At 41.1% G+C, this 25050-nt stretch overlaps 1 protein-coding gene across 1 annotated transcript in view; it reads right to left on the bottom strand.

Moving 5' to 3' along the window:
- Positions 1–25050, bottom strand: part of CTNNAL1 (catenin alpha like 1) — a 412273-nt gene that overhangs the window by 198112 nt on the left and 189111 nt on the right. Inside the window, exon 2 of the mRNA XM_069730576.1 lies at positions 13860–14049. Within this exon, the coding sequence (XP_069586677.1) occupies positions 13860–14049 (190 nt within the window). The remainder of the gene's footprint in view (positions 1–13859; positions 14050–25050) is intronic.

The following is a 25050-nucleotide window of genomic DNA, read 5'->3' on the forward strand; positions in this document are numbered from 1 at the left end:
TTGTGCAGAAAATTCAGCACCCCAATATGCAACGTGTGCACATAGCCTAATACTTATGTATTAGGCCTGTCAGCTACACACTAACACACAGCCTATTTTAACCTACTTATGGCAAAGAGTAATAGTCCACCAAAGTTAGCAGATCACAAGGCTAGTACTTGACTTATGGTTGCCATAGCCATCATCGGCACCCCGCAATCTAGGCACCAGCAGCTGAGGATGGAAACGAGGTGAAAGAGAGCTCACTCCTATAGTCTAAAACTCCATCTAAAAATCACTACTGCCTATAGCATGTAGACAATTTATCAACCAGAAAAGATTGTGGCAAAGACACTTCTGCTGCAGGAGATCGGTGGCTACCTTAGTGATCCCAGCACCTACGATATCACCAGGATGTACGTGTACATAGGAAGACCTTCCCATCAGGACAATAAAGATGAGCCCAGTGTTAAAAACTTTGAAACTGCTTCTTGCATTCTAACAGAACCAACGCCCCCTGACTAAGGCTAGTGCCGAAACACGAATCGGGGCTTGGTGCCATTGCAACAGAAGATGGATACAGGTATGGTAATTGCATATTTTAGAACAAACTTTCTTTTTCCACACATTTTACTCTGATTCTGACTACTACTACATATACTGGATCAGACAATACTCACTGTGATATATAGAAATAGATATATTCAGCACATTCTTTGTTAACCATGATTCTATTATATACATATTGTGCAGCAGGCCTTCATGGTAACATAGCTGCTAGGAAACCACTGCTAAGGCAGGCAACAAGCAGAAGAGACTTGTTTGGCCTAAAGAACACAAGTAATGGACATTAGACCAGCGGAAATCTGTGCTTTGGTCTGATGAGTCTAAATTTGAGATCTTGGGTTCCAACCACTGTGTCTTTGTGCGACACAGAAAAGGTGAACGGATGGACTCTACATACCTGGTTCCCACCATGAAGCATGGAGAAGGAGGTGTGATGGTGTGTGGGTGCTTTGCTGTTGACACTGTTGGGGATTTATTCAAACTTGAAGGCATAATGAATCAGAATGGCTACCACAGCATCTTGCAGCGGCATGCGATTCCATCCGGTTTGCGTTTAGTTTGACCATCATTTATTTTTCAACAGGACAATGACCCCAAACACACCTCCAGGCTGTGTAAGGGCTATTTGACCAAGAAGGAGAGTGATGGGGTGCTACGCCAGATGACTTGGCCTCCACAGTCACTAGAGCAGAAGCCAATCGGGATGGTTTGGGGTGAGCTGGACCGCAGAGTGAAGGCAAAAGGGCCAACAAGTGCTAAGCATCTCTGGGAACTCTCCTTCAAGATTGTTGGAAGACCATTTCCTGTGACTACCTCTTGAAGCTCATCATCGGCCCCCTGGAACTTTTCAACCTTTTCCCACATGTCATGCTTCAAACATAAGATACCAAATGTAAATTTTTGGTGAAGAATCAACAACAAGTGGAACACAATTGTTAAGTTGAACAAAATTTATTGGTTATTTTAAATTTTTGTGGAAATTCAAAAACTGAAAAGTGGGGCGTGCAATATTATTCGGCCCCTTTACTTTCAGTGCAGCAAACGCACTCCAGAAGTTCATTGTGGATCTCTGAATGATCCAATATTGTCCTAAATGCCTAATGATGATAAATATAATCCACCTGTGTGTAATCAAGTCTCCGTTAAATGCACCTGCTCTGTGATAGTCTCAGGGTTCTGTTTGAAGCACACAGAGCATCGTGAAGACTAAGCAACACAACAGGCAGGTCCGTGATACTGTTGTGGGGAAGTTTAAAGCCAGATTTGGATACAAAATGATTTCCAAAACTTTAAACATCCCAAGGAGCACTGGGCAAACGGTAATATTGAAATGGAAGGAGTATCATACCACTGCAAATCTACCAAGACCCAGCCGTCCCTCTAAACTTTCATCTCAAACAAGGAGAAGACTGATCAGAGATGCAGCCAAAAGGCCCATGATCACTCTGGATGAACTGCAGAGATCTACAGCTGAGGTGGGAAAGTCTGTCCATAGGACAACAATCAGTCGTACACTGCACAAATCTGGCCTTTATGGAAGAGTGGCAAAAAGAAAGCCATTCGTCAAAGGTAACCATAAAAAGTGTCCTTTAAAGTTTGCAACAAGCCACCTGGGAGACACACCAAACATGTGGAGGAAGGTGCTCTGGTCAGATGAAACCAAAATCAAACTTTTTGGCAACAATGCCAAACGATATGTTTGGCGTTAAGGCAATATAGCTCATCACCCTGAACACACCATCCCCACTGTCAAACATGGTGGTGCCAGCATCATGGTTTGGGCCTGCTTTTCTTCAGCTGGGACAAGGAAGATGGTTAAAATTGGTGGGAAGATGGATGGAGCCAAATACAGGACCATTCTTGAAGAAAACCTGTTGGGGTCTGCAAAAGACCTGAGACTGGGACGGAGATTTGTCTTCCAACAAGACAAAGATCCCAAACAAAGCAAAATCTACAATGGAATGGTTCACAAATAAACGTATCCAGGTGTTAGAATGGCCAAGTCAAAGTCCAGACCTCAATCCAATCAAGAATCTGTGGAAAGAGCTGAAAACTGCTGTTCACAAATGATCCCCATCAAACCTCACAGAGCTCGAGCTGTTTGTCAAGGAAGAATGGGCAAGAATTTCAGTCTCTCGATGAACAAAACTGATAGACATATACCCCAAGCGACTTGCAGCTGTAATCGCAGCAAAAGGTGGCGCAACAAAGTATTAAGTTAAAGGGCCCGAATAATATTACACGCCCCACTTTTCAGTTATTAAATTTCCACAAAAATTTTAAATAACCAATAAATTTCGTTCAACTTCACAACTGTGTTCCACTTGTTGATTCTTCACCAAAAATTTACATTTGGTATCTTTATGTTTGAAGCATGATATGTGGGAAAAGGTTGAAAAGTTGCAGGGGGCCGAATACTTTCACAAGGTACTGTACACACATACATACACATGGTCAAAATTGTTAGTACCCCTTGTTTAATGACAAATTAACCAACATTGGTCACAGAAATAACTTGAATCTGACAGTAATCTTGAATCTGAGAGTAATAATAAATAAAAAATCTATGATCATGAACAAATAAAAGTCAAGACTGCTTTTCAACCATGCTTCCAGAGAATTAAAAAAAAAAAAAAAACACTCATGAAATAGGCCTGGACAGAAATGATGGTACCCCTGAAAATAATGTGACAAAAGGGACATGTTAAATCACGGAGTGTCCACTAACTAGCATCACAGGTGTCTACAGTCTTGGAACCAGTGAGTGGGCCTGTATATAGGGCTACAGATACTCACTGTGCTGTTGGAGACATGGTGTGTATCACAATCAACATGGACCAAAGGAAGCAAAGGAAAGAGTTGTCTCAGGAGATTAGAAAGAAAATTATAGACAAACATGTTAAAAGGTAAAAGTTATAAGATCATCGCCAAGCAGCTTGATGTTCCTGTGACTACAGTTGCACATATTATTCAGAAATGTAAGATCCATGGGACTGTAGCCAACCTCCCTGGACGTGGCCGCAGGAGGAAAATTGATGACAAGTCAAAGACGGATAATACGAATGGTAACAAAGAGCCCAGAAAAACTTCTAAACAGATTAAAGGTGGACTTCAAGCTCAAGGAACATCAGTGTGACATTGCACCATCCGTCGTTGTCTGAGCCAAAGTGGACTTCATGGGAGACGACCAAGGCGGACACCATTGTTGAAAAAAAAATCATAAAAAAGACAGACTGGAATTTGCCAAACTTCATGTTGACAAGCCACAAAGCCTCTGGCAGAATGTTCTATGGACAGAGGAGACAAAAATGGAACTTTTTGTCAAGGCTCATCAGCTCTATGTTCACAGATGGAAAAATGAAGCATATCAAGAAAAGAACAATGTCCCTACTGTGAAACATAGAGGAAGCTCTGTTATGTTCTGGGGCTGCTTTGCAACATTTGGCACAGGGTGTCTAGAGTCTGTGCAGGGTAAAATGAAATCTCAAGCCTATCAAGGGATTCTAGAGAGAAATGTGCTTCCCAGTGTCAGAAAGCTTGGCCTCAGTCACAGGTCATGGGTCTTGCAACAGGATAATGACCCAAAACACACAGCTAAAAACATTCAAGAATGGCTAAGAGGAAAAACATTGGACTATTCCGAAGTGACCTTCTATGAGCCCTGACCTAAATCCTATTGAGCATCTTTGGAAAGAGCTGAAACATGCCACCTGGAAAAGGCAATCTTCAAACACGAGACAACTGGAGCAGTTTGCTCTTGAGGAGTGGGCCAAAATACCTGTCGAGAGGTGCAGAAGTCTCATTGACAGTTACAGAATCATTTGATTGCAGTGATTGCCTCAAAAGGATGTGCAACAAAATATTAAGTTAAGGGTACCATCATTCATGTCCAGGTCTATTTCAAGAGTTATTTTTTTTTTAAATTCTGTGGAAGCATGCTTGAAAAGCAATGTCTGACGTTCATTTGTTTATTTTCACAGATTTTTTATTATTACTTTTGTCAGACTCAAGTTATTTCTGAGACCATTGTGGGTTTTTGTGTAATTAAACGAGGGGTACCAAGAATTTTGACCGCGCGTGTGTGTGTGTGTGTGTGTGTATATCATGGTTAACATAGAATGCTGAAATATTACTGGATATGATTTAACCTGTAGTGCCATCTCCCCTTGCTATGGTGGGTCGTAAAATGTAATATTCATGTATGCTATGACTATACCTTTTTGTGAATAGGCTATTGTGTGTACTAGGTGTATTGTCTGGATATATACATCCTGTGGCCCAACTATGGTGTCTGCAGATATTATACCTTATTATTTATTACACATACAATACTTAGGCTCTTTTTATATGGTTGGATTTTTGTTTCTCAGATAGTGATATAAAAGCCTTTTTAATTAAGTAGGACTGTTTAGGTCTAGCACCAGCCTAAAAATAGTCGTACACATTAGAAAAATGTCAGCTGACTATCTACTACTACAGGGTGCATCTATGGCCCATGATGATATTGTACATGGCCTCCCAAACCATCAGGTCACAGGCCTGCTTGTCTATGACTGGTGCTTGCTCATATTTTCTATGTCACAGAGAAGAAGCCTGGTATGTAGTGTGGAAGCAGGGATGGGTAAGCACTAACGTAGCATTGTGTGGGCATTTTTGTGATCCCCATATATCTGCAGAATAGTGGTCTCCAATCAGTGTAGCACTCGAGTGAGGCAATGCATTTGTGCCCTATGTTCACTATTGTTTTACAGAAATAATAGTTGAAGTAGCAAGTAACAACTTAAAGATGGAGAAAGCCCCATGCATGGTCTCTACCTTTCTAGAGTGTGAACAGAGAAGGGATTGTCTATTTACAGGAAAGTTGGAGTCCTGGAAGTGGTATCGGCACACACCATACATTTATGACAAATCCTTTCATAATGCCATAAATCTCTTCTAGTTCTAACCTCTTATGTTTTATTGCAACCCTTTAAATTGGATCAGTCTGACATTGGGGACCTCAGACCAAAAAAGCTGTCCATACCTGGTCCAAAGTGTATAGTGGCTTCCCCAATTTTTCTCTGCCTACATCTGCCATTTTGGAGGGCACCTTTTGTCCTCAGGGACGATAAGCTGAAGACGTAGGGAGGGGGCATGGTCTACAACCTGCTTAACGTCCACCTGTGGTAAATTTAAATCATGCTTTATTATATGTACAGTGAATCAACTGATTTTATTCCTGTTCTGCATAGCTTCTCACAAGAAACATGTAATGAGTGGGTGCACGGAGAAGCACTAGAGCCAGCTGCTCATTGGGGTTGAGCGGCATTTCGATACCTGTGCTTACTAAAGGTTAGCTTGTGGAACATGTAGAACTGACAAACACACAAAACACATCGCGTCACAAATCCCTGCTCGTCATCCTGTCACAAAGAAAATGAGCCAAAACAATGTAATCCACAAAATATGACCAGTCTTGGCAAGAAGCCTGGAAACACAACCCACCCTGAGGCCACTGAAGCACGGGGAGGCTTTGAAATAGCCCAGAAGCGGAAAAAGGGATTGTTATTGAATGAAATCCTGACTGACAGTCTGCTTGCTGTTGATGAGAGAAAGTGAACATGAGCCAAAGAAATCAGCAGACCTCTAAGTTATGTGGGGAATGCAGCAGTCTGATTCCAGGGCTTTTCTAATGAAATTTGGGTTACGGTAATCGGTCTCCACCACAGTTCTGCATGCAACACTTCAGCTGAGGGACCACATGGGAACAGGGAAATTACGGAGACCAGAAAAAGTTCTTGTAATATATAATAGCATCCAGATGGTGGTAGTAATAAAAAAAAAGAAATGTTTAGCCAGGTTACGGTAAGCCTTCTTCAGGGTTCGGACAAATGGGCTTATGGATCTATATCCAATAGACAGTGCAGGATCAAAGTTATGACACAATCATGTCAATCGGCAGGACATGGCCAAGTGGATTATAGCAGGGGCAAAAGGAGTATGTGCCCTGCGGTCGTCTTCATTATGGTCCTTCAGCAGGGTCTAATCCTGCTATTTAATACTTTGCAATCTTATTTTGGTACTGTCTCACTATTACATAAGCACTATATGGCAGCACGATGGCTCAGTGGTTAGCACTGTTACTTTGCATCGCTGGGGTCCAGTGTAAAGATGGGCAGACCCCTGGATGTTTGGGTCAGCTGGGTTTGGCCAAACAGTTAATAAAAAAAAAAAAAGTTCGAGTACCAGAACAACGCTCAGACACCATTCACTTGAATGGGAGCCTGAACATCCAGCGTTTGTCATGCTGTCATGTGAATGACAGAGCAGCAAAAACTGCCTCTGATCGGCGGTAAAATCATTACCGCTGGTCAGATAACCGCAGTTCCCATGCTGCCAAATAACAGTGTGAGCCCGCAGCTCAGTAATGGAGAGGAGTCTATAAGACAACTATCCATTAATAATCCTATAGTTATATGGTAAAGAAAGACACAGCCAGAATAAAGTCCTTTATTTGAAATAAAAAAGGAAAAGTGGTTTGTTTTTTTTTGTTTAAAAATAAACAGTGAGTAACACCCGTTCCATTGAAGCCCTTGCCTCTTATACTAAAAAAAAACAAAAAAAACCCATGTCCTTCACCTGTCCGTTATTCTGTCCCACGCATTACTCCAAGTCTGGGGTTAAACAGTTTTCAACCTGCATGGTGCCAAGATGCAACCGTCCAGGCTGAGAACAACTGAAAAATGAGCTGCTGCTAGTGCAGCATCAGTAACCAGAAGTGACGTCATCGAGGTTACCGCCAGTCACTGATGCCCCTGAACTGCTGTGACCTCGGTGAGATCAGCGCTAGCACAGTGACAAAAAGTGTCACGGTGCAGAGGCGAGTTCATAGCAGTTCACTAGGAGAAATTTCTCATTTCTCCCGGTGAAATCTCTGAGCTCAGTACTGCACCGTGAGACTTTTTCTCACTGTGCTAGTGGTGATCTCACAGTGGTCACGGCAGTTCAGGAGCCTGACTGCAAATGCAGCCAGAAGTGACCTGCGGTAACCACGATTACTTCACCACTGGTTACTGATGCAGCAGCTCATTCCTCAGTTGTGCTCAGCCTGGACAGTTGCATCTTGGCACCGCCCAAGTTGAAAAAGGTTTCTCCCCAGACATGGATTAAGACGATGGACAGGTGAGGGATAGTGTTGTTTTTAATTTTTGTTTTATTATAGGAGACAAGGTCTTCAATGGAATGGGCCGTATACTCAGCTAACGGTGTTTGTTATTTTTAAATAAAAAAGGAAAAGTGTGTTTTTTTTTATTTCAGATAAAGGACTTTATAATTGATGTGTGTTTATTTACAATACAACTATAGGATTAGTAATGGAAAGTTGTCTTATAGACACCTCTCCATTACTAAACCATGGGCTTGACATCACCGGACAATACAAAAATGACATCAACCCCACAAATATGAACCCCACTTGCCACCGCCACAGGGCAAGTGGATAGAGCCAGGCAAGGTACCAGAATTGGCGGATCTAATAGGTGCGCCTTTTCCAGGGTGACTGTGGGCTGCCATTTTTAGGCTGGAGGGGCCAATATCCATGGCCCCTTATCAGCCTGAGATTACCAGCCCCCAATTGTCCACTTGGATGGTTGTCAAAAATGGGGGTGACTTAAAAAACAGCGTGGGGACCCTTCTATTCTTGATAACCATCCTTGCTAAAGCCGACAGCATAGAGTTGCAGCCCGCAGCTGTCAGTTTTGCCTGGCTCTTTATAAAAAAACTCACACAGGTTTTAATTCGTTATTTATTTACAGCACAGGCGGCGGCTGATGAATACCCACATCAGCCGCAACTGCTCTCACTTTTATTCGCGGCAGCAGGCGTAGGATGATGGGAGTAGTAGTCCCATCAGCTGATGCCAGTGACCGAAGGTAAACTTTTTACAGCTCACGCTGTAAGACGGACATCCAGGTGAAGTCTGTGTTCTGAGTCAATGCCCGAACAGTAGGTGTTTGGTACAGACACCAAACTTTACTGTTTGGGATTGCCCATCTCTAGTCCTGGGTTCAAATCCCACCAAGGACATGTTTTTCTCATGTTTGCGTGAGTTTCCTCTGGGTTCTTCGGTTTCCACCAATACTCCAAAGACACACGTATAGGAAATCTAGGTTATGAGCCACAATTGGGACAGCCACTGCAAGATTTGTAAAGCATTGCAGAATATGATAGCGCAATATAAGTAAGCATAATAATAATATTATACATTAATTTCAAGAATGATATGGGGGCATTATTTGGGAAATGTATTTAGGATCTTATTTTGGAACTAGTAGAATATTTTTTTTCCTCCTTTTAAGACATATACTGATAGGGAATTTAGATTGTGAGCCCCATCGGGGACAGCAATGATATTATGTGCAAAAATTGTAAGGTGCTGCGGAATAGGTTAGCGATAAATAAAGAGATGATGATGATGATTATTACTATTATTATTATTATTATTATAAGCCATAAATAGTTCATTTTTCTACCTTACTGGATGTAAGAAGGTAAAAAAGTGCTTCAAATATAATTTCAGTGATTGTATGCAGCATATAAAAGACTAAGTAGTATTGTAAATTTGGATGCGTCATCAATTTCAGCGTGTAAATAGAACAATAGGATTCCCTGTTAGGCAAGATAACTTGACTGCAGTGCAGGTCACAAAGAATGGGCCACCCTTCCACCCCACCATCGATCTTCTATAAGCCAGAAATGCTGAACTGTAATTCATGCAGAATACGGGAGCTGTTTGTCTAAGAATTATCAGCAAAGCTACATCTTAGCTGCTGTATTAGTAATGAATGATGTACAAGGAATAAATATTGGCGCATAGAGAACTGTTTGCTGTTACTGGGAATTTATTTACACAAGTAATGAAGGAAAGACTCTCTAATAAAGTGATACAAAACAAATGCTGAACGTTGACAAATGTTTAGTAAGGACATGAATAAAAGATTACGAGGGCATTTATCCTTGGATGAATAAAGATAATGGCATAAAATATACAGGGTGACCCCGCTCATCTTCTGCAGCTACTACTGAAAGACACAGCCAGTATAGAATCGCATAATTACATACAAGGCTATGACTAATAAAAGGGAATTCATTACCTTCATTTCTTTTACAAATGAAATGCAGAAATGGGTATGGATTTTTATTTGGTTTACATTTTCTCATTGTATAATTTTATTTCATATCATCAGCGACCATTTTGCCTGAGCTGCACCACAACTCTACACAGCCGATCAGAGATTTGCTTTCCAGCCTGCAATGATCTGGAGAAGGATTCATTGACTTCTATGGGAAAGTGTTATGGTCATGCACTACAACATGTGCATTAGTCACTGTGCAGGGTGGAGGAGATGGGCTAATCCCGTTTTTAACATAGAAAGTTGATATAAACAACACGTTTTCGGAGAGAATACTTTCCTTTAATACTTGGCACACATTTATAACACCTAGCTTGACTACGAGCCTTTGTTAGGAGACTACATTGCAGATTCCAACATTTTTTTCAGAAAATAATCATATTGCTCATTTTTTTGTTTAAGTGATGTGCACCCGAACGGAAACCAGTGGAACCAATTATAGCAAATGGTGCAGTTTGTGTACGTCATACTGTAGAATAGACCCATTTAGTAGGAGTTGCATGTTTTTGTTCCTATGAAACAGGGCTTCTAAAGCTAGAGTGAACCTAGTCTTAGTAAGGCTATGTTCACACTTTGCGGATTCCACTGCGGATTTTTCCGCAGCAGAATTCCAAAATCCGCAGTGAAAACCCGTCGCGGTTTTTACTGCGGATTTATCGCGGTTTTTACTGCGGTTTCTTCTGCGGATTTTCATCTGCAGTTTCCTATTGGAGCAGGTAAAAATCCACAGAAAAGAAGTGACATGCTGCGGAATGTAATCCGCAGCGTTTCCGCGCGGATTTTTCTGCAGCATGTGCACAGAGTTTTTTGTTTCCCATAGGTTTACATTGTACTGTAAACTCATGGGAAACTGCTGCAGATCCGCAGCAAAATCCGCAAAGTGTGAACATAGCCTAATACAAATACATTGCAACATTTTACATCCCACTGTATATGCAGATAGGAACGGACTTCTCCAGATTATCTGCTGTATGACACACTTTTACACCTCTGCTTTTCCACACATTTCAGGATGTGCTTAATTTCCCTTTTAATTACCTATCAAATGACTAATTATGAATTCTATTGACTGTAGCGTCACAAAAAGTGTATTGTTTAAATCATTAAATCAAGTTTTTATGCAAAAAATGTGTTGTATCTCATTGGAATTTAAGGGAAAAGCAAAACTGTATACGTACGTGTCTATATAAGTTTTAAAGAAAATCCTGAAATCTTTTCTGTTATACAATTATCATCATAGGCTGGAATGCAATCCAGAAAGCAAGATTACACCCCTGACATCAAGTAACAGCTCATCTCCCCTTCCCTGCAAAGGGATCTATGCACAGGTCACTGAGCATGCTGACAAAACGGTCCTATAGAAGTCACCTACAGAATGCAACTTTCTTATGAAAATCTAGCTGCTGCTAAGGCTACTTTCACACTAGCGTCGCAATGCGTCGGGCAGAGATTCCGACGCTAGCGTTTGACGCACTGCACAACGGGTGCAGCGGATGCATTTCTCCGGCGCATCCGCTGCCGCATTGTAAGGTGCAGGGAGGTGTAACGTTTTTTGCTCCCGGCGGTCCACCACAACACGGCGCAACCGTCGCTAATGTTAATCTATGGGGCAAAAACGCATCCTGCAAACAACTTTGCGGGATGCGTTTTTTGCCATAAACGACGCATTGCGACGTCTGGCAAAAAACACCAGTGTGAAAGTAGCCTAAGCAAATCTGAACTGTTGTCAATAGAGCCAATACACACAGGCACAAAAGTCATTAAAAAAATTTTTAAGTCATCCTAAAGTCGTTTTATAAATATCCTCTCATTTAAGCTGATAAAATACTGACAGACTGCAACTGACTCCTTGACCGTTGCAGCCAATGTCACATAACCTCTAGGAGACACAACGCTGACATTGTAGCAGCATTTTTCAGGGAGTAGAGTACGGTAAATGTTTTTGGTTTTTGATTCTGCGTGGTGAATTTAGGCAATTCAGAATAGTTTGTCCGGTAGTGGACACCACTTTTCACATACCATTTACACAAACACAAGTATAAGAAGAAAATGAAAGATCTGAGCCAGTTGCTCAAGAGTATCCTCTGATGGCCTGGGTACATACTCTATATGCTGATCCTGTCCATCATATCACCACATCATACACTGCTCAAAAAAACAAATGGAATACTTAAACAACAGAATATAACTCCAAGTAAATCAAACTTCTGTGAAATCAAACTGTCCACTTAGGAAACAACACTGTTTGACAATCAATTTCACATGCTGTTGTGCAAATGGAATAGACAACAGATGGAAGTTATTGGCAATTATCAAGACAAACTCAATAAAAGAGTGGTTCTGCAGGTGGGGACCACAGACCACATCTCAGTACCAATTCTTTCTGGCTGATGTTTTGGTCACTTTTGAATGTTGATTGTGCTTTCACACTCGTGGTAGCAAGAGACGGACTCTACAACCTACACAAGTGGCTCAGATAGTGCAGCTCATCCAGGATGGCACATCAATGTGAGCTGTGGCAAGGATTGCTGTGTCTGTCAGCGTAGTGTCCAGAGGCTGGAGGCGATACCAGGAGACAGGCCAGTACATCAGGAGACGTGGAGGGGGCCGTAGGAGGGGAACAACCCAGCAGCAGGACCGCTACCTCAGCCTTTGTGCATGGAGGAACAGGAGGAGCACTGCCAGAGCCCTGAAAAATGACCTCCAGCAGTGTCTGCACAAACGGCTAGAAACAGACTCCATGAGGATGGTCTGATTTCCCGACGTCTACAGATGGGGGCTGTGCTCACATTCCAACACCGTGCAGGACGCTTGGCATTTGCCACAGAACACCAGGATTGGCAAATTTGCCACTGGCGCCCTGTGCCCTTCACAGATGAAAGCAGGTTCACTCTGGGAACATGTGACAGACGTGACAGAGTCTGGAGACGCCGCGGAGAACGATCTGCTGCCTGCAACATCCTTCAGCATAACCGGATCGGCAGTGGGTCAGTAATGGTGTGGGGTGGCATTTCTTTGGAGGGCCACACAGCCCTCCATGTGCTCGCCAGAGGTAGCCTGACTGCCATTAGGTACCGAGATGAGCTCCTCAGACCCCTTGTGAGACCATATGCTGGTGCAGTTGGCCCTGGGTTCCTCCTAATGCAGGACAATGCCAGACCTCGTGTGGCTGGAGTGTGTCAGCAGTTCCTGCAAGATGAAGGCATTGAAGCTATGGACTGGCCCGCCTGTCCCCAGACCTGAATCCGATTGAACACATCTGGGACATCATGTCTCGCACCATCCACCAATGTCACACTGCACAACAGACTGTCCAGGAGTTGGCGGATGCTTTAGTCCAGGTCTGGGAGGAGATCCCTAAGGAGACCATCTGCCGCCTCATCAGGAGCATGTTCAGGCGTTGTAGGGAGGTCATACAGGCACGTGGAGTCCATACACACTACTGAGCATCATTTCCTTGTTTTGAGGCATTTCCACTTCATTTTCATTTGATTTTGAGCATCATTCCAACTCCAGACCTCCGTGGGATATTAGTTGTGATTTACGTGAAAATAATTTTTAGGTTTTATTTTTCTCAACACATTCCACTATGTAATGAAGAAAGATTTACAACTGGAATATTTCATTCAGGGATATGTGGATTTTAGTGTTCCCTTTATTTTTTGAGCAGTGTATAACAGTCAGGCTGTAAATTAGTGAACGGTCTTACCCTACTTCCAACACCCATTCCTATGTTACTGGACTTCTGCTCAGTTTGGGGATATCATGGATGATGGGAAAGTTCGACTACTTGCCCAGTTATACTCAAAAATGTGCTGGTTCCTTACACACTGGTTTCACAGAAAGCGACTGGTCCCATTATAAAGGGCAGAACACACTACTAGAACCCTCAGTCACTGCAGCGCTAGACACTTTCTACTGTTTTTATGCAGGCCTAATCGGGTGCATGTCAAGAGTGCTGGGTAACACATAAAAAGCAATTAACCCTCATAAACCTATTTATCTAACTAGACATCAGACAAACATGCAGTGTAAGACAGAAGAAGTAAATGATCCAACAAGTCTTTTGGTTTTACCCAAGTTAAAGAAAAGTAAATTGTCAAGTCAGAAGATGTGTAAAATACAGGTATAGCTGCCACTTACCAGCTCGCTTTGCTTCACTGCAGGCTAACCCCATTTCTTCTTTAAGTTCTCGGTTCTCATTCGCTATAGTCTCACCTACAGTGACGAACCTCCCAACTGCCTGGTTTACTGCTTGACCCACTCGCTGGATGGCCTGCAAGGTCTTCTCGGATTTCTTTGGTTTTTCTTTGTGGTTAATGAGTGTTGTGATCTAAGAAGAGACAACATAAGACATTAGTAGTCTTGACAACACTTCGGAGAATGACAATAACAGCAGTCTTTTATACCTTAGGATAATACATCTAAAGGATTTTGAACCTGATGGACAGGTGTGTTTTTAAAACCATACTAAATAATATCAAGGTAAACCCTTACAGTTCTCTCCTGTACAACAACAATATATCAAGTGCGAAATCAAGTAGTTTTTTTTTCCACTGTCACATTTTAAGAGCGGCAACAATTGTATTTTTCGGTCAACGTAACCATATAAGCCTTTTTTAGGCTATGTGTACACGTTCAGGATTTCTTGCAGAAATTTCCTGAGAAAAAACGAAAAATTTCTGCAAGAAATCTGCATGCGTTTTTTGCGCGTTTTTGTTTTGCAGATTTTTCCAGACATTTCCCAATGCATTATATAGTGGGAAATCCGCAAAAAAATCCGCAAAATTAATGAACATGCTGTGTTTTTTACAGCAATGCTTTTTTTTTTTTGCGGGAAAAAAACGCATCATGTGCACAAAAATTGCGGAATGCATTCTAAATGATGGGATGCATAATGTATGCTTTTTTTGTGGTTTTATAGCGTTTTTATAGCGAAAAACCGCGAAAAAAAACGCGAAAAATCAGCAACGTGTGCACACAGCCTAAGTGGGATGAGCTGTATTCATCAATATCAACATATACCGGTAGGTGAATATATAAATTATTAAAAACGTTTATTAACTCTTAATGGGACGACAAAGAAAAAAAACTGCAATTCTGACACTTTTTACATTAAAAATTGTACGATGTTCACAGTACTGCGCAAAGAAGATGTTATCTTCGTTCAGTGGCTCAGTACATTTCTGGCAAGAAAATTGTACTTCTGGTTTATTACCTTTATGCAATAACTGCTTAATGACCTACAATGCACATTTTTGTCATAGGTCGCTAATTCAAGTATGAAGCCGGCTCAGAAGCTTGCACCAACTATTTAAATTAACTATTTAAATTAAAATGGCTCCTATCGATTCCCCTGGATGCAATCACGAGTTACCATGCCAGCCCAGTGCCTGAAGACCCCTGCAACTGCCACATCAGTTCTCATTTTACTACATACTGCAATACTTTTGTATTGCAATACAAAGTGTAAGAGATCAACAAGTCCACGTCTCCAAGGCAGACTATAAAAGAAAAAATGCATACAAATTTTAAATACCTACCTTAAAACACCAGTCGAGATGCTGGGATATAATTTTGTTTTGTGTACCAAAACAATTATGAACATACCAAATTTATATGTCTTTTTAATGTTTGACTTCCTTTGCACATAAAAAAATCACAACAGTTCACTGTTCTGTAGCTAGGGCTGTATTAGTCGCTGTTTTTTGAGGGACAAACTGTTGTTTTCACTAGTACATATGGCTTTAATAAAGATCGCTGTTGCGATCAAAACGCGTCACTTTTCCTTTTGTTAAGAGTGCGGTTAAGGAGAATGTACACCTTTTAACATGGACTACCGGTAAATACATTTCGGATTTTATTCAAGGAGCTGGAACATCCAGTGTTTTTCATTTTTTAGTACATACAACTTTGGATCACCTTTCATTTAATCTTTTTGTACCAGTTATGAATGATAAAAAAATATAACACAAATCTGGAAATGTTGTTTATTGATATTTTTTTTACTGCCTTCATCATGCAGTATGCTAAATAAGATAATTTATCCTGCAGCAGAACAACACAATACAATTACAATAATACCCAATTCATATATTTGGCTTTTTTATTTTTAAAATATCTTTTTAAAACAACTTTTTTTTTTTTTTTTTGGGGGGGGGGGGGGCGACAGTATGGGTCATTATATTCTGAGAGCTATAATGTTCTTTTTTTATTTATTTATATTACTGCATGGAGGCTAGTTTTTTTTTATTAACGAGCTGCATTTTTTATTGGAACAATTTTGGGGTACACCTAACTAATGTTTTATTATTTGAGACAGGAGTAACAAAAAGAGCAGTTCTGACATTGTCTTATTTCCCCACAGTCCGAGATAAATAACGAATGCACTTTGGAGGTTTGCAAATATAGATGTTGGGAGCTCCACTTGGAGGTAGCTGCAAATAGACAGATTTTTAGGATTACAATTCTTCTTTCCTATCTTGTCTATAAGTATGTCCCTTGTCATGCTATGTGTCCATACATGGTCTGTTCAGGTCATCGCTGCTTGGACAATGTCATAATAAGTAGGGACACACCGCTAACTGGTAACTCCCAGGTGTCAATGTGTTCATACATTTGAAGTAGAAAAAAAGTAACAGAAAGGTGCAGAATTCGAAGAAGAAAATGTTCCTGAATTGTTACATTATGTAATTTTTCACTAAACAAATAAGTCAGGAGAGTCAATCTCCTTCACCTCTGGGGTTGTAAAAAGACTACAAGACCCACTGACCTATAGAGTTTCAATGATCCAAACACACACCAGCTTTAAAAACAGATCCGTGTGTCTGGTTCACGAGACTACTCTGCCACTACAGCGTATAGGGATTTATTAAAATACAAACACAGAAGACATAGGCCCCGATTCACTTAAACTGGTGTTTACTACACCGATCTGAACTTAGGGGCAAGTAGGAGTAAGATGCTCCAAATTCATTGAGAGGAACGCTACTTCATGAAAAATTGTCAATTCCCAAGTGAAATCTGTATTCAGTGAAGACAAATTGTTACGATAGTGAAAATAAAAACAAACAAAAATCAAAAAAAGCAACCAAAAATCAATCATAAACAAATAAAGTGGGTATGTGCAAGGCACAAATATAAGGCCGATGAGGCACAATAAGGTGCATAATGTGCAAAGGCAGCGATGCAGGAGCAACAAAAAGGGGCCTATACCATTAAGATCCGCCGGTCCTAGTACAGCGCACACACCGACGTGTGTTTCCTGAATGGATTCCTTCGTCCATTGATTTGGTTTTTCTTATTCGGTTCTTCTGTTATTTGAGTGGTTGCCACTCTCCTTCACAGAGCACTTGTGTCATTCACTATAGACATATATTTTGATTGGTGTGTTATCCTATTTTGTGATTTACAGGTGTTGCTGTATGTGTTAACTCTAACATCTATCTCAGTAAGGAAATAATCTGCCTTCACTCAAATGGCTATTCCCATCTCCCTACATGCACTGTACCTGTGATCAAAGTGGAAAAAGTAAAGGTCCCATAGAGGAAGTAAAAAAGTTACCCCCCAACAAGAATTATTCCAAACAGCGCTTTGAAATGGGGGGGGGGGGGGGTCTAAAAGGAGGGGGAAAAAAAGGGAGAAGATATGTCCTCCTGCAGGGTTTTGCGGTAAGTATACAACAATACTCCCACTAAAGTTTAAAATCCCAATCCGAGAGGGTGTCCTTAATTTCACAGAAGTTATTATTATCCCTGATGAAGGAAGCCGCAAGCTACAGAAACACGTAGGTTTAGGACCCTTTATATTCCCTTACACCTGACCAGGTAGGGGTGTGACGTCACCAACCCTAATACATGTGGTTTTACTACTTGGGTCAATTGGCAATATTGTTCCACCGACCTGCCACCGGCCAGGGCAGCGTATGGTTCTAATATTATTGCCCAAACTTAGCTTTATACAACCCTTGTAATCCTTAAACCGATAGATCCACGGTTGCTTACTAAACAAAAAAGAAAAAATTGAGTCCGCACCAACAGCACGCTAGAGCATCAGCACTTACTAGTCACAGCTGACTTTGCGTTATATTGCCAATAGCGGAATTCGGAAGCTCATTCAAGTGAAGAGTAAGTCCAAACAAATATATTGGTATAGAAGAAGAGCACTCACCCTCCGCAAACTTTTTCAGTCTTTATTCTGGCATCATATAAGTAGCAGGAACATATAGGGAGAACAGTGGATCCAAAAGACGAACGCCGTTTCGCGCTGCCGCGCTTCTACAGGCCTAGGTCCCGTAGAAGCGTGGCAGCACGAAACAGCCATTGTCTTTTGGATCCACTGTTCTCCCCATATGTTCCTGCTACTTATATGATGCCACAGCTCACATTTATCTTGCGCTCTACGCTGAGCTTTTATATAGGGGTTTCACAGTAAATCTAAAATACGCAATTCAGACAGAACCCCCGGTGGAACATTCCATATAATGAGGTAGATGGAGGCACTGTGAATGCTGTCTGGCCTATGATCTGGTGGTGTCAGTCTTTTTAGGCATGCATAAGAGTGCACTCAAGCACAGTTTTGTGCACCTCTGACATGAAAGACAACGTTGAACAAAGGCCAGACAGAATCCAGAGCAACTCTGCAGTCTCATAGTGAATGGATCCCACGGGGGTTTCATCTGAATCACGTCATTCAGATATTTAGATGGAGACCTAGATTTAAGTGCTCAGTGTAGAGCACAAGATAAACATGACTGAAAATGTGATGTAAAATGTTCCTAATAAAAGCTTCAACTTAATCCACAAAAAGAACAAGTCCCCACTCAGGTCCGTCATCTGTCAACGGAAATACAGGGGGCTTCCACGTTACTGGTAGTACAAAGACTCTAGAAAAGCGCTATGGTTCCTCGCCCCCACAAGAAATTCAGTGAATTCTGCTCTCCCAAATCCAAACGCCCCCTCCCTTCTGAGCCACACAGTGTGCCTAAACCACATTTAGCATGCACATATTTGACAGGGGTATAATTTCCAAAAGGGGGTCACTTGAAGAGGTATTCTCCGCTTCAAGTACTATGGGGCTCTGCATATGGAGTCACAAACTATTCTAGGAAAATCTGCACTCCAGGAGGCAAATAGCGTTCCATCCCTTCAGAGTCTCGCCAGGTGGATAAGCAGTACTGTCCAGCCACATATGGGGTATTGCCATGCTCATCAGAAAGTGTGTGACAAATTTTGAAATCTTTTGTACCCATTTCCCAGTGTGAAAATGTAAAATCTGGGACTAAAACTAAATTTTTGCGGTAAAAATTTAATTATTTTTTCTTCACTGCCCAATGGTATAAATTTCTGTGGTCCACCCTTGGTGTCAATGTGATCACTGCATTCGTAGATTAATTCATTGAGAGGTATAGTTTGTAAAATGGGGTCACTTATAGGAGGTTCTGCTGTTCTGGCACTTCAGGGGCTCTGCCAATGACACATGGCCCCCTCAAACCATTCCAGCAAAATCAGAACTCCAATATGGTGCGTCTTCCCTTCTGAGCTTTGGGCCTCAAAACTAGTTTTCGACCAAATATGGGGTATTGATGCACTAAGGAGACATTGCACAAAAAATGTAAGGTGCATCTTATACTGCTATCCTTGTGGAAATAAAAATGTGGGGCTAAAAGAGGCCTTGAAAATTAAAAAAAAAAAATTCACATTTTTACCACAAAAATGTTCCACCTTATAAACTTCTGTGAAGCACTTGGGGGCTCAAGGTGTTCACATCACATCTAAAAACATTCCTTGAGGGGTATACTTTCCAAAATGGGGTCACTTGTGGAGGGTTTACACTATTTAGACACATCAGTCAGTGGCTCTTCAAATGCAACATGGTGTCCACTAATGATTCCAGCCAGTCAAATGTTGCTCCTTCCCTTCGGAGCCCTGCAGTGAGCCCAAACGGTAGCTTTCTCCCACATGTGGGTTATTCGCATTACAATTGTACAGGGCATATTCTCCGGTTACCCATGTAAAAATAAAAAATTTGGAGCCAAATTAAAATTTTTGTGAAAAAAGTTAAGTGTTCATTTCTTTCTTCCATATTGCATTAATCTCTGTGAAACACCTGAAAGGTTAATAGACTTCTTGAATGTGGTTTTGAGGGGGTGCAGTTTTTGAAATGGTGTCACTTTTGGGTATTTTCTGTCATATAGGCCCCCAAAGTCACTGAAATGTGATGTGGTTTAAGATAAATATTTCCAAGATTTGGAATTACAACTGAATTGGTATTACAACTAGATGTTTCACTTCTTACCAAAAATAATGAAGAACAAAGATCATAGTACAAAAGAGTGTAAAACAATAAAACAAAAACAAAAATCCCTAAAGCAACTTTGCTTCATTTTCCAGTTTAGTGACAAATTTCTTCATTGACTTATTGGGAGATCTAAAGAAAACATTGCAAATGAATAGGATTTTAGCATATTTATTTGAACCTTGAATATGGTGTAGCATGTGCACGTGTACACACAGCTCTTGCCCCATGGAGATAAAGAACTAGAACTTTTTAAAAATACGTTTTACAAAGAACTTTTTAGGTTTCAAAACTTTCCAAATCCTCAGCCCATAAGATAGCTGAAACATTAATATAAATTCTATGACCATGACATACTCCGACACTCATCGATTCTACAGTTTACACTTACTGTATTCTATTTTCATATATATATAAAGCATAATACTTTAGCCTAACCACGTACACTCCATTATTCAACATGTTTCTAAAACTGGTGCTCATCTCCCCCTTTTCACCTAACTCTGAATGAGGTATTGTTTCATAAATGCTTGGAAACAAGAGTACCTAAATAAAAAAGGTTAATACAACGAAATTCGAAAAATTGAATATTTCACTAGTCCAGAATGCTTCATCATTCAGTGCTTATCTCCTGAATAAAACCTCTATTAAATGTAAGATTTTCTTTTCCCAAAGGGCTCAAAATGGTTTTAAAAAAAGGAAGTGAATCATATGTCACCGATCCATTCCCGGCTCTTACCAAATCCCAACTGGTCTCTTCATTCTTGTCAAGTCTCTTTTCTAAGCAAATTGTGACTGTCAAGGCAGGATCAGAAATTAAGAGACCACTGGACAACCATTTTATCAAGAGCTAAAGATGATGATGAAATAGATAACCAGTTTGGCACATCCACCAGGGCTGTGGAGTCGGGAGCCCATTTTGATGGAGTCGGAGGTTTTGTTTACTGACTACACAGCCCTGTCAGGACAGTGGAGTCTGAGTCGGAGCCTATTTTGGTGCAGTCGGTGTCGTCAAGGTTTTGGCTTACCGACTCCACAGCCCTGGCGTCCACCGATTAAACATACAAGAACATTTTTTAAAAAGTCTATTTGAATAATAGGTAACATTTACAACATCAACACAATGAAAGTTTTCATAATGTAGACCAACACCATTACATCAAAGAGTAGTTAAAAGAACGTTTGTCTGCATTGGCAAAAACATTTTCAAAGGCAGTACAGCAGCAAATATTTTCTTTTCCATTCCTGCATTGTCTCGCTATAAGCCTACGTAGTGTGTACACACAGCATATAAAGCAGTTTGACAGTCGCAAAAATGTCAGGAATTTTAATGCCATAAGGAAAGGTGCGTACGGTCTTTCCAACATACTTAATGTGTGAATCAACTTATTTGCACTTCCAAATTCCAGAATCCAGAAAACAATGTCCACACATGGTTTCAATACGTTATTGACCAGATTTCAGTATTTTCACTCAATCACTCCATGTTACTGACAAAAATTATTGACCTTAATAATTTGCACCTTACTCTGTTTCATTCATTAACGGCCATTGAAAAAAAAAAAAAAAAAGTAAACAGCATATGTTCTAAAGTAATAAAATAAAACTATACTCATCTATTCATCTAATAAAGGATTAGCAGATGCGGTACAAAAAAGGGGATGTCCGGGATAAGAAATATATAGCTAAATAAAAGTATTTAAAAATGTATTTAGTTTTAATTTGCAAATCACAATTGTTTTGTCTAGAGCAGGAAATCCCTATTGAGTTCAAATGGCTTTCATCTTTATGCCCTGATAAGACCACCCGTCCTTGAATGTTAATCGGACAGGTGCCAACGAGCAGTGGAAGCGCAGTTTCCTCCTTTCATGTGTAGGATTGATATGCTTCGAGGGTATATTCTGATCCAATACTGGAGATACCAGGGGAAGTAGAGGTTAAAAAAAAAAGGCTGCAGTGCTTCGAGGGTATATTCTGATCCAATACTGGAGATACCAGGGGAAGTAGAGGTTAAAAAAAGGCTGCTTGCACTGCTGTCCACAAGGTCTTTCTAATAAAATATTGGAGATACAAGAGGTGAGAAGAGGCTGCTCACACTGCTGTCAATCCTGAGTTTCTGATCTTATACTGTATATAAGGAAAAACTCCGGCACACTACAAGTCCAAAAATAATTCTTAAGTTTTATTTTTCAATAATGTATGCACATAATAGGATTTCCAAAAAAAGAAAGTCGTTCTGTACACTTTGCTTGGACATATAAAATTTCTTTCTCAACGTTTCGGCTTAAAAGCCTTTCTCAAGAGATTAGATGTCCTTGTGCGGGTACGAAGAACAAGGGTTTCCTTGCCCAGTTCTTATTGAAAAATAAAACTTAAGAATTATTTTTGGACTTGTAGTGTGCCGGAGTTTTTCCTTATATATATTATTGTTGTCTCCTGAGCACCTCCCATTGCAGTGAGCACCTTCCTCATCGTGGTATTCTGATCTTATACTGGACATACCAGGGGTGCTGAGGTTAGGAGAAGCTGCTTACACTGCTGCTCAACATGTCTTTCTGATCTTATATAGAACTAGATGGTGGCCCGATTCTAACGCATCGGGTATTTTAGAATATGTAGGTAGTATATAGCACAGGCTACGTACTATATTGCACAGTGACGAAGTATATAACACAACCGACATAGTATATAACATAGCTACGTAGTATATATCAGAGCTGCCTAGTATGTAACACAGCGTACTGTGACACAACAGTCTGGGATCGCCTTTGCTGGGGCAATCAAATCGGCCCACCGTGCCTTCGGCCACTTTTCTCTCAATGCCGTCCGCTCAAACGTTGTCAGGTATGCCTCGACGTCATCTTCTGCAGTCAGCTTTTGCCAGTATCGACTCACGTGGATCCTTCTGGACTCTGCTTCCGGGTCCGCAACAGGCATGCTTGCCAGACGCTGCGCCACCTGTTGGAGAAGTTGGCGGTCTGCAACCGTCATGTCGACTATCTCTTTCAGCTGTGAGGCCATCAAGCGATTAGCTTCATGCTGTGCGGCAGTGGCCTGCTGCTGTACGGCAGTGGACTGTACTAAGGCTTTCACCACGTCTTCCATGCTGTCGCCTGTGCCACGGTATGCCCGCGTTCTCCACCACTATGTGACACAACAGTCTGGGATCGCCTTTGCTGGGGTCAAAGGCCACGTGGTTTGTGCATTGAATCTGAGGCGTACAGCAGGTTTCTGAGCAAGCTGACCTCAGGTCAGATTTATTAACGTGAAAGCAACATAGAAAAACAAAACATAAAAATAAATCCTAGCCTGTCCGGCGCTAACTAAACCAACACGTTGCTATCTCAACAGCTGGGGGGGGCTTCTCCCACCCAGCTAACATTACACAATTCCTGAACACAGCTCTCACTCACGTTTGTCTCTCACAGACAGGCAATCTGTGTGCCCCAGGCTGACGCTGCAAACCCCCAGCTGGTCATCTTTTATTCCTGCACTTATTAACCCATTAGCACCCTGAAGATACTGAGTGGCCTAATTCACATAGGACAAACACCTGGGCGAGATATACCTGCCTCCAACTACCACACCAGCATGAGACTTACAGTACGTAGTATATAGCAGAGCTACGTAGTATATAACACAGCCACGTAGTATATAACATAGCCACAGTGTATTGCACAGGTATGTAGTATATTGGTAAGCCACGTACAGGGTGGATTTGATTTAAATCTAACTGATTTAAATCACGATTTAAATCACGATTTAAATCACTAGTCAGTAAGGCTTGATTTAAATCAGTAATTTAAATCATAGTTTCTACCTAACTGAATTTGACTCCGCAGAGGTCCCAGCCTCTTCTTCACGGCAAAAATGTTACAACATGAACAGAGTTGAGAAAAAGACCTTAATCCTATTGTTCTACAAACCTATGAATACAGAATCAACCCCTTCAGTGCCAAGTCCAAGAAGTTAGACAATATGTTTCTGATTGTTTGGAGTGGAATAGATCTGCACAACACAAGAATAATGTGAATCTAAGTGTGAGGAGGAGGAAGGGCAAGCAGACAAGAAAATGAAAGTGAAACTTTGAGCACAATACTGCAGCATAGCCACAGACAGACAAGTCTGGATCTGTTTGTGTGTACGATCTGAGGTTTATTACATTCTTTCCTTATAATGGCAGCAGGCCGTAAAAGAGACCCAGTTTGGGAATATTTTAATGAAGCTCCTTCGCCTATCGGTAAGGCAGGCATGCGTGCAAAATGCAAACGATGCAACAAAGAGATGCAAGGCCTGGTGGCGCGAATGAGGCAACATCATGAGAAGTGTGGTGATGAAGATGACCTCATTCTCAGTTTTGAGAACTGCGTAAGTAAAGCGAGCGTCTGTGATAATATAGGAGAGAAACTGCCCACTAATCCTACAGAAACCTCTGGAAGAGCATGGCATTGTGAATGTTACACATATACAGCCTTTATTCTACTGAGTTAAACAACTCAGCTTTATCTCATGATGGAAGAACCTTTGGATGGTAAAATATTTTCCTCAAAAAGCAGTTTATTGATAAAAATCCGATTTAAATAAAAAAAATCCGATTTTTTTTATTTTTAAAAAAAAAAACATTGATTTTTATCCACCCTGGCCACGTAATATATAGCAGAGCCACGTAGTATATTGCACAGTCACGTAGTATATTGCACAGCCACGTAGTATATAACACAGTCACGTAGTGTATGGCACAGCTAAGTAGTGTATTGCACAGCTACGTAGTATATTGGTCAGCGACGTAGTCAACGTAGTATATTGCACAGCCACGTAGTATATTGCACAGTCACGTTGCATATTGCACAGTCACGTTGTATATTGCCCAGCCACATAGTATATAGAACAGAGATGTAGTATATAACAGAGCCCACGCAGTATGTAACACAGCCCACGTAGTATATAGCAATGTGGGCACTATATGCGTGGTTAAAAAAAGACTTAAAATAAAAAATAAACATATACTCACCTTCCGAAGGCCTCTTGAAGTCCTGGC

Source organism: Ranitomeya imitator, chromosome 6 (genome assembly GCF_032444005.1).
Source record: "Ranitomeya imitator isolate aRanImi1 chromosome 6, aRanImi1.pri, whole genome shotgun sequence".
NCBI lineage: Eukaryota > Metazoa > Chordata > Amphibia > Anura > Dendrobatidae > Ranitomeya > Ranitomeya imitator.